Source organism: Ischnura elegans, chromosome 12, assembly GCF_921293095.1.
Source record: "Ischnura elegans chromosome 12, ioIscEleg1.1, whole genome shotgun sequence".
NCBI classification, from domain to species: domain Eukaryota; kingdom Metazoa; phylum Arthropoda; class Insecta; order Odonata; family Coenagrionidae; genus Ischnura; species Ischnura elegans.
In genome coordinates this window covers 20,561,433-20,571,408 of record NC_060257.1, presented here as the reverse complement: position 1 = coordinate 20,571,408, position 9,976 = coordinate 20,561,433, and the positions used below count along the sequence as shown (strand labels likewise).

The 9,976-nt window shown below is 37.4% G+C and overlaps 1 protein-coding gene across 1 annotated transcript; it reads right to left on the bottom strand.

The window, feature by feature from the left end:
* Positions 1–992: 992 nt before the first annotated feature.
* LOC124169561 (piggyBac transposable element-derived protein 3-like) lies at positions 993–2,580 on the bottom strand. Its single transcript, XM_046548201.1, has 3 exons — positions 2,284–2,580; positions 1,670–2,170; positions 993–1,553 (listed from the first exon to the last, which is right to left on the bottom strand). Exons 1-3 carry the CDS (start codon positions 2,578–2,580, stop codon positions 993–995), a joined length of 1,359 nt encoding a protein of 452 aa, XP_046404157.1.
* Between the last annotated feature and the right edge of the window lie 7,396 nt (positions 2,581–9,976).

The window sequence follows — 9,976 nt, the reverse complement described above, 5'->3', positions numbered from 1 at the left end:
CGCCATTTAGGTAAGGGATCAATAGGTGGTTTAATTGTCGAACTATTACTGAGGGAACAGGTACGTATATCTAAAGATATAGTTTCGGCACGGTTAATAGAGAAAAGTAGCATCTTGGGGTTCAACCTGAGATTAGTCCTATTACATTGCACACTTGTATTGAACTATGTAATATTTGGGATTCTATTCTCATTTACATACCTGTTTACTTTTTACTCCAATGTAATTTTCAGTATGATTCTTTGTTTTGCCTCTTTTGTTCTAGGAAAGTATTGTAATACCTGGAAAAACGTTGTTAGTATTACATATATAATTATTTCTAAATCGGCTAATATCATTCGTTCATGATTATGCCATAAAATTTCGATTTTTTTCAAAATGTAAAAATTAAAAATAATTTATATTTGGTTTAAGGTTTCACTCCATATCCCTCTAACGCCGGAATATTTTTTTTCCTCCGATTTTTTCCTCTTTTCAGGGATTGATCGCTATTTACTGAAAAACATAAATCCCAAATATTATAGAAGTATGTGCAGTGGTTTCATGAAAATGACTTGTGTCCATATGATCACACTAGGCGGATACCGTAGCAGTAGCATCCCCGCTCGCGTAATTCAACTCTTCGAATAATCACTGCATTTATCTTGCTCCCCGGATAAAGTCTTTGAAAAATATAAAACATATCAATTTTTAAGTCATATTTATTTGTTCTTCTGGACAAATGATTTATGGTTTTTACAAATGAAGCATTGTCATAATAACTATATGTCATATGGCCATGTCAAATTAACATATGTCAAAAAGGCATAAACGTAATGTGAACAGCAAAGAAATTCATTTTTTATGAAAGTTTGCAAAACATGGTACACAAAGCCCTAAGCCACATTTCACACATTGGGTACGAATAGTACTTTGGCAATATTCACCTGCACAGCGTCGTCGATTGCATGGTTCAATCAAATCGCCAATACCGTCGAGGCGAATTTCATCACTTACTCGGACGTGGATACTATCCTTGATATCAAAGGCCGCCCTACACTAATAGGAGGATTTTTGTATTTTGTCAGATACACTTGGACGAAGCTGCGACGAAACTGTAATTGTGAGAGCGTTTTTCCTGATTTCTTATGAAGAACCCATGCATTGTTCAGTGACACGTCCACTAGCCATGTGAATATGCACCACCACCACTTTTTACCTCTTATCCCTATTCTGTAGCAGGACACATTCTCGTCCATTCTGTCCGTTCCCCCCATGTAACGGTTGTACTCTGAAATCACTGATGGGCGAGGAATGCGAACATTCCTCATTTCTGCCCGTGAAAATCGCCGCACAGGAGCTACGGGCTGAATGCTATGGCAGGTGGTAGCCACGCGAGCTGTGGAATTGTCTACCCATTTTTCCAAAAGGATGCCGTCCTCCTTACTGAGGAATTTATCATAAAAACCCCTTTGTTTATTGCGTATTTCGTTAGATGGCATTATTGGATAGTCTTTTGGAATACGGTTTTCTCTAATAGTTCCAGTGGCTCCATAGCCCCTGGGCCTAAGCTCCTTTAGAAGTTCAAACCCGGTAAATAAATTATCAAAATATAGTTTATAGGCAAGGTTTTTTTTTCTTGTGGAATTTCGTCCAGCATTTGTAGAAGAGTTGCAGCACATTTCCCTACCATTTTCTCGTACTCAGAATTTGATGCAGGGTTTCTACCTTGATAAACATCAAAGTTCACTAAATATCCGGCAGTGGTATTTAGAGACCATACTTTATAGCCAAACCTAAAAGGCTTACCGCGTAGGAACTGTTTACACGGGTGTTGTCCAAAATATTCAATCATGCACTCATCAAAATCCAGATGCTCCTCAGGACGGAAAATAGCTAGAAATCGCTTTTTCAACATATTCATAATTGGCCTCAGTTTCCACAATTTATCTTCTGCATTAGGCTGGCAATTATTTGCACAGTGTAAAAACCTAGATATTTGTAAAAATCTATCGCGGCGTATAGCATCGACAACAAATTCATTACGTAAGTCACCAGATGAATCCCAGTAATCACGTTTACTGGGAACATTATTATAACCCGAGAGGATCAAAATTCCCAGGAAGACCTTCATTTCAGCAACTGTTATATTCAAATTACGAAAATTCTGCAATGCGGCAAAAACTTTTGACTTAAAATTAGGAAGTTAATTAATTCATCATCAAAAAACAACTCGAAAATTTCAGTAGGCGACTTCTCACCAATGTCACAATAATTTGCGTCCGGAAATAATGAATTTTTTACACAGAGATCTTCATCTTTCCAAGTAGTCAATACTCGTTTCACTTTCTTCCTCTTTGAGTTTACCCGTTTGTCACTCGTCTCAAGACCATCACTTTCACATTCCCCTCGTTGAGTACTCACTAATATTTCAGCACCTGCTCGAAGTTGACGACCAGACAGATTATCAATGAAGCCACCGCCATCCTCCTCCGCTGAATCTTCGTCAGATAACACGTTACTCTCTGGAGGTTCTATGTAGATGCCTAAAACATCGTCCTGGTCATCTTCCAGTGCAGATAGAACTTCTTGAAGAGTCATTCCCCTAAAAACAGTCGCATTGAATCAATAATCTATAAAGATTTCAATTATAATTGCCGTGGTAAATCTAAGCATACTTACCTATTAGAGTTCATTGTCTCCGATGCACGTGTATCCCACACGTCACGTTCAATATTGAATATAAAGCGAGTGATTGTATTATATCTCGGCCTTTTAGAGAAGAAAAGAACGTCTACCTCCTGAAAGGACCCACACATCAATGAAATTTCAGTCGAATCATTACACAGAGAAAAAAACCGTGAAACACCTTTGTTACATTGTAAAATTCCACACTCCGGTTTCATGGCTTTCTGACTGGTATTGTTGCATAAAAGTATTGCATAACTTATTTTATTTGTAGCTACATTGTAAAGGAGAACCTAGATACAATTTGTAGCGATGCAACGCTTCAAACGAGAGTATTTACAGATGTGAAAATGTGATCCAAAGTAGCTTCACTGCACACACGCTAAATAGGTAATAATCGGCATACAATTCTTCACTCGCAGCCATAAAGTGAAAAGAATAACATAAAAGCTGTGAAACACCAGCGCCTTATCACATTTTCACGAATGAGAAATACCTTATTACCTTTATCGAAAGAAGCGTTCGTAAGGCTGCCTTCTCCGTGGAACTCCATTGCTACGCCTAGCGTGATCGTACGAGTACCGTAGCAATGGAGTTTTCTTCTAAATAATATTATTATTTGCAAACATTTTATAAAAATATTATTATGTAGAGTACATTGAAGTATTCTAAGCTCATGAACCAGAATGTATCCGAATTAAAATAAAAATGTTCTTGTACTGTGTAGTTAACTGAAGTTATGCATTCACGCGGAGCAGTGAAGGTAGACCGCCACTTTAAGAAAGCTGTGTATCAAAAACATTCAGTTGAAAGGACTTAATATTTTGTCATTTGGACAACAAATGTATCGAGATATTGTTACCAAAAACCCACAACGAAATTTTGAGAAATGCGGAAGGGAGGGTTACGTGGAGCAACAAATGTTTGCTGTGATCATATGAACACGCTAGGCGCTAAAGGGATATATTGCATTTTTGAATTGCTTACTTAGGACTTAGATTGATATTTAAGACCAAACACATCAGCTTTATTCCTTTTAAATATCGAGAAAGTGGCCTTTTATCGTGCCCACGAAATTACCTTCGTGGTGTAAGCATTCCGCCGCACACAGTCTCATTTTAAGTTATGCATGCAATAAATGACGCGAAAAAGACATTTTTTCAGTTAATAACGTGGAAATCATGTGCATCACATAAAATTCGTACCACATACTACCCCTAGAATAGGGGTTTTCAAACTATGGCCAGTGGCACACATCAGGCCCGACACATAGTGTAATCCGGCCCGCCAAATAAATGTGTGTTTACTTACAATTCTTACAAATGGCTCATCTAATCTGAAATCTCATTTTAATGAAATTTTGAAGTCAAAATGGCAATACCATTCGTCTCACGTATTTATTGCATAAAATTAAGGACAGGATTCTAATTAGTTCCCCTTAATTTTTTTAAACGAAATATTTTCCATGCTTATACTCAAATTTTTGAGGACATTAAATTACCGGCGCTGATTCGTTTTTTCATTGCTTATATGTAGAAATTATATTATGTGGCCCTTACATTGAAACGTTTAAAGACCCATGACTTAGAACGTAAGCCGATATATCGACTGGTCATACCACTAGTATCAGAAATTAAAATTCTATTATGATGGCCAGACGGCGGTAATCTAATGCTTTGATTCGTGAGCCGCATTTAAAGTGTACTCGATGTCAAGTGAATTGTTCCCTAGCACCGTTTCGTCCGTGTGAAAATTATAACAAAACAGCCGGAGGCTTTTCAATGACGATGATGTGTCGATTTTGGGGAACATTTTGGCTACAAATCGCCATCGTACTGCATTCATAGGAATACGCTCCGACTAACCACGCTTAACTTCATCCATTTTTTCAACGCCCGACGTATCACCGTAGTGTTTCAATCCGTCACGAGGGACGCAATTTCCAACTCCCAATGGAGTGAAATTAAAAGGCGTGCCCTCATCCTTTCTCGTTTCCGAAAATAACTCGAACGCGGAACGCACACAAAAAAATTACGATTTGGCACCTCTAGCACCCGTGCTCGCATGATAAATCATGAAGTTCATGAAAATATTGACGTTGTATACGCGTTCGTCCATTCCAACGCCACTTTAATTCAATTTTCAAAATCGTCCGGGGCCATAACATTGAAAGCCGAGCGTCCATTCTCGATGCTCTGAATAAATGATCAATTTGAAACCGAAAATTGAGTTAATCAGTTAAGCGCCTGCTAAAATTGAGGCTTGGGTGGATCCTCCAGTTTGAGAGACTCGCCAAAATATTGGTGCATAAAATTAACCTCTTAGAGACCAGAATGTGTATTTTCCACAGAAAATTGGCTTTTGCTTCATTTTGCTGGACAAATAGACCTAAAAAAAATTTTCATCCCCTTAAAAAATGTTAAACCTTTTAACAAAAAAATAATATTAATTTAATTATAACCTATGATACGCACAAATAATTCAGCAATCACAAGAAAAGGGTTTTATAAACATAAATGCATTCACACACATTAATGGTGTTACATAAGGTCATGTTATTAAAACCGAGTAAAATAGTTATCAATAAATGGTACTTACCTTTCTTAATGCCACTCATTGTAGAATAACAGCAAAACTGGAATCTTTCGCCATCAACCACCATATTCTAGAGAGTGATGGAAAACAGCTGAATATTTTCAAGCGCAGAATGTATGGACTATGATGAAGTATGACTCCATTGAACTAAGATACATGCGGAGCTGAGCACTTGGAGACACTTTTAAATATAAGGAAATGATTAAAAAAATCAGACGTATCATATTTGAAACAGAGGTTAAGCAGGCTTCATCAAAGACTGCAAACGGTTGCAGATTTCATATTTGCACCAAGTTGTGACATTTACGTACCCAGTTGCGCCATGGCAAAATTAGCAGTACCAGATCCCACTTTCCTTAAGTATTTTTACAAGTGAAATATTACCCAGTGTTTTTCATTTTTTAATTACATCAGAAAATATAAAACAAAAAATCGAAAACAAATTGTTTTGGTTACGTATGTATCTAATATATAAAATTCTCGTGTCACGGTTTTTTTGTAGACAAACTCCTCCGAAACGGCTGCAGCGATTTCCATGAAATTTGGTGAGTATGTTCAGTAGGACTGAGTATGTGTTGTAAACTATTTTTCATTCTTCTCCAGGGCTCATGAGGTCCTGGAATGGGCCCTGAGTTATTCCCATAAGAAATACATGTAAAATTCGTTTTTAATGACTGCAGACCTTTTTTCTTTTGCATACTTTAGTTAGTGATAACGGTCACATTAAGTTGAGACATATACCATTGGAGGGGGATCAGGTTGGTGTGGTGGCTAGAGTGTATCATGGCGCAAATGACCTCAGCTGTCGGTCGCCTCCTCCAAATACCATACCTACCATATACCATTAGAAAGAAAAAGAAATACACATTCTTATGCTTGCCCTCGCATTTTGTTTTTCACGTGATTTACGGTGAATTTAGAAAAAAAACATCCAAAAAAAGCTGAAATTTTAGCGTTTTTGGCTTACTGTCCCCTTGACGACCGTCAGTATTGGTGATTGTTTTTCGGGTTTATTCAGCATTGACTCATATTTTGCGGACGAAGGTTTCGGGCGTGTTCGGGTCCCGAAGACGGAAGCTGGAACGCGCCCGAAACTGTCGTCTGCAGAATATGAGTCAACGCGGAATGAACCCGAAAAACAATCACCAATTAACCTACCGTGGAAGCCTCCGTAATAATTTTTGACCGTCAGTATTGTTTATGTCGTCTGAAATCTCTTTTTCTACCACCATAAATTATGAATGGCATGTTACAAGGAGAAATATTATTACTATGAAACTCTATTATTTCGACAGATTGAATACAATTGAATACTTACGGGGTCAATTTCCAATTAGATTGGCATTCGCAATGAGAAGTCTCAAGGCCAATCGATGTCTTTTTGTGGCTTTGAGGCACAACGTGTTCTTCATACGGACAATTATGCGTGGCATGTTCACGCGTGGGTAGACAAACCAGTTTGTTTGTTTTGGCTAAAGATAGATTTGCTAAAAATATCGCACACTCCATTGAAGTGAGAGGCTGATAATGTTTTTTTCAAAAGTCATAACTGGTGATAGAAATGTCATTTGAAATGTATTGATTATCAGCAGGCCACCCGGTGTTGCTCGGGAAGTATAGTACCTAGAGAACTGGGAACTCATGGTCACATGGCAGGATTTTTAGATAAAAGAACAAGGCGGGTCTGATGATGGATGCATATATAACTGCAAATAATGGAAAAAATGATTTCTGTGTATCGCGCAAGGGATGAAATTACGTTATTATAGTATTCTACCGATTAAGGTAGGTTTCCATGGAGTACTCAAGAAGTGATCTGGGAGCCTCCCTTTCCTTCCAGCACTGCCTTCTTTAATTCACAGTAAGGCCTACTCTCTTTCAATCTATCTAAAAATCCTATTCTTTTCCTTCCCCTCCCTCGTTTCCCTAACATTCTACCCTCTAACACCATTTTCAACATCCCCTCACCGCTAAGCATTAACTCCATCCATACCTTGTCTCCTCCGTATCTCATCTAAAAGCTGCCTCTCCTCGCAAACCATATCCAGCACTTCGTCCTTCCTTTTCCTCTCCGTCCATTTCACCCTCTCCATTCTTCTCCATACCCACATCTCTAATGCCTCCAATATTCTCTCGTCTTCTTTCCTCAGTGTCCACGTTTCCGCACCGTAGAGAGCTACAATACAGATCAAACTCTTCACTAACCTTTTCTTTAAACTCTTACATAACGATCCTCTTAGAAGCTCCTTCCTGTTCACAAACGCCTCCTTCGCTAATGCAATTCTCTTCCTGATGTCCTTACTACTGTATCCGTTTTCCTCTAACGTACTGCCTAAATAGTTGAATTGCTCAACCTGCTCAAGTTTTTCACCACCCACCTTTATCTTAAGTCTCACATATACCCCAGAAAATTTTTTGCACCAAGAGTGTCAATAGGTAAGAGTAGAATTCTTTGAGATATGTTTTACCATAGAGTAAGAATATACTTACTCTATGGTTTTACCGGACCGTGTCGAGGATTTTGACAACCCAGCAGGATAAGCAACCACAGAAGTTGTATGACGTGACGTAACTAATGGTAATGAAATATGGACCCAAAGGACGAGCCGGACAAAAACAAAAGTAGCACTACGTGATTTGGGAGCATGAGATGCAACAATGAACTATCTTTGGTTGACAAACAGACACCCTCTTTTATACATATAAAAGATAATAAAAGTACAATGAATTTTTAAAAAATAATGTTTACCGTTTTGTATCGGTCAACATTGTTCACAGTATCTTCCTCTTTCAGTCATATACCCCATATTCACACGCTTACAATAAGTTAGTTATTTTTTAATTTGACCAACAAAGTATTTACTAGAAATGATTTACACAGCAAAACAACGTTTGCCGGTTCGGCTAGTATATTAAAAATGTTGAGGCGCCAAAATTGATAAATGCGTCATTTGACTTTTATGTTTTTTCATAACCAGCGCCAGAACGGCGTTCCGGCACCATGGGGATACTATATTTACCCCCATTAGAATTATCGAGATAAAAAAACTGGTTAATTATTTGTGAAAGAGATTGTGAGGACTTATTCCTTATGATATTCAATTTCAGGTTAGGTTACCTACCCATATTTTCCAGCCCAGTGGTGCCGGGATAATGCCTCCGACTGCCAACCTTGAAGTCGTGAATTCGAATCCCAGCTGTATAGATTTTCCACCATCCAGAGCATTGATATATGTGATTGTCAAACAAGTTAATTGTAATTAAAGACTACCTAGACCTAAATACGCTTAAAATAAAGACGTTTTTATTACCAATATCCCAGTTGACTATAAGATGGATTAATAGCAAACAGGTTAACTAAAAGGGGCTGCGTATATCTCTAAATGGAGATAACAGAGTTATTTGGGAAGCGAAAAATATGCCAAAATCATTCGAATAATCAAGATCAAGGCTAAAAATGAATGGTTAACATTTTTGGAAAAGATTGTGAGAACTTATTCCTCATAATATTTAATTTCAGGGTAGGAAAATATAAGCCTGCAGAAGTTCCACAGGAAAATGGTTATCCATATTTACTTCACAGCAAAATGATAAGGAATGCCAAAACGTAACCAAAAGTAATTCAGTCATACCTTTCTTCAAACTCTACCCTAACCTGTAATACAACCCCACGCCTTCGACCAGTTAACTTACTGTATTCTAATAATAATATCACTCCATAATTACTTTCTATAGTGTGCATCATATTTAAATATATTTTTGGACTTCTGATTCTCAAACTCAGCGAGGCATATTTAATAATTGAATTTGTCTAAATAGAAACAGTACATAAGAAATAACCATTATTTTTTGTCCCTTAGTAACGCTAATGTGCTCAATGATTTCAAATATCCTCCACAACATCTTCAAAACTTACAAAATAATACATTTTTCTCCTCCGTCTCCCCTGACAGGTAGCAATACAAAATGAGACATGGTTGATGCTTAAAACGCTTCTACCATTTATTTTACCACAACATGATGGCCGCATGAGCTAATGGTGACTTATGAAGAGGAAATTTGATATGACCTATCTTAAATGTCCCTGCAATGTTGATTTCAATTAACCCTCTATAAACCACTATCCGACAGTAACTACTCATTCATATGCTCATATGCTTACCCTCGTAGAAATACGTAGCATATCCATGCCAATAATATAAAAGAAACCCACCTTGAATAACATTCACTCTATGGATTATAAGATAATGAACCTTGTAGAAAAAAGTTAAATCTATCGAGGAGTAGTTATTACATTTTAACGGACATTTACTATCACACTAATAATTTTGAAAAAATCACCCTTATTCCCTAAAAAAGACGCATAATCTGATATAAATTCATTTAGTCAAAGAATATGCATGCAGTAACTAATCGACATTGCCTTATGATACGATTAATGGGATCTGAACAGTTTACATGGCCATATCAACAAAAAAATACATTGTAAAATACATTGAATGATCTGAGAGAGGAGATGAATTAATATCAATATCCACGAAGAATACTGGTTCTTGTAAATGTGTCTTGGCTTTTCGTTCTCATCGGGAAAATATGACGTTCGAATTTCGAGAAGTGCAAAATGGCAACAAGAGCATGGAAACTGGAGTGTCACATGAACAGCGCGATTTACGTGTTTGGAATTTGTATAAAGGCCAAAGGTAATTCTCTCCCG

Bases quoted from the DNA above. Each gene is read 5' to 3' on its own strand.
- LOC124169561 (XM_046548201.1), bottom strand. From the start codon at position 2,580: ATGACTCTTCAAGAAGTTCTATCTGCACTGGAAGATGACCAGGACGAT. The intron at 2,171-2,283 runs GTAAAAAATTCA...CCTAATTTTAAG, and splicing joins GGAAAGATGAAGATCTCTGT to TCAAAAGTTTTTGCCGCATT. The intron at 1,554-1,669 runs GTAGGGAAATGT...GAACTTCTAAAG, and splicing joins ATTCTGAGTACGAGAAAATG to GAGCTTAGGCCCAGGGGCTA.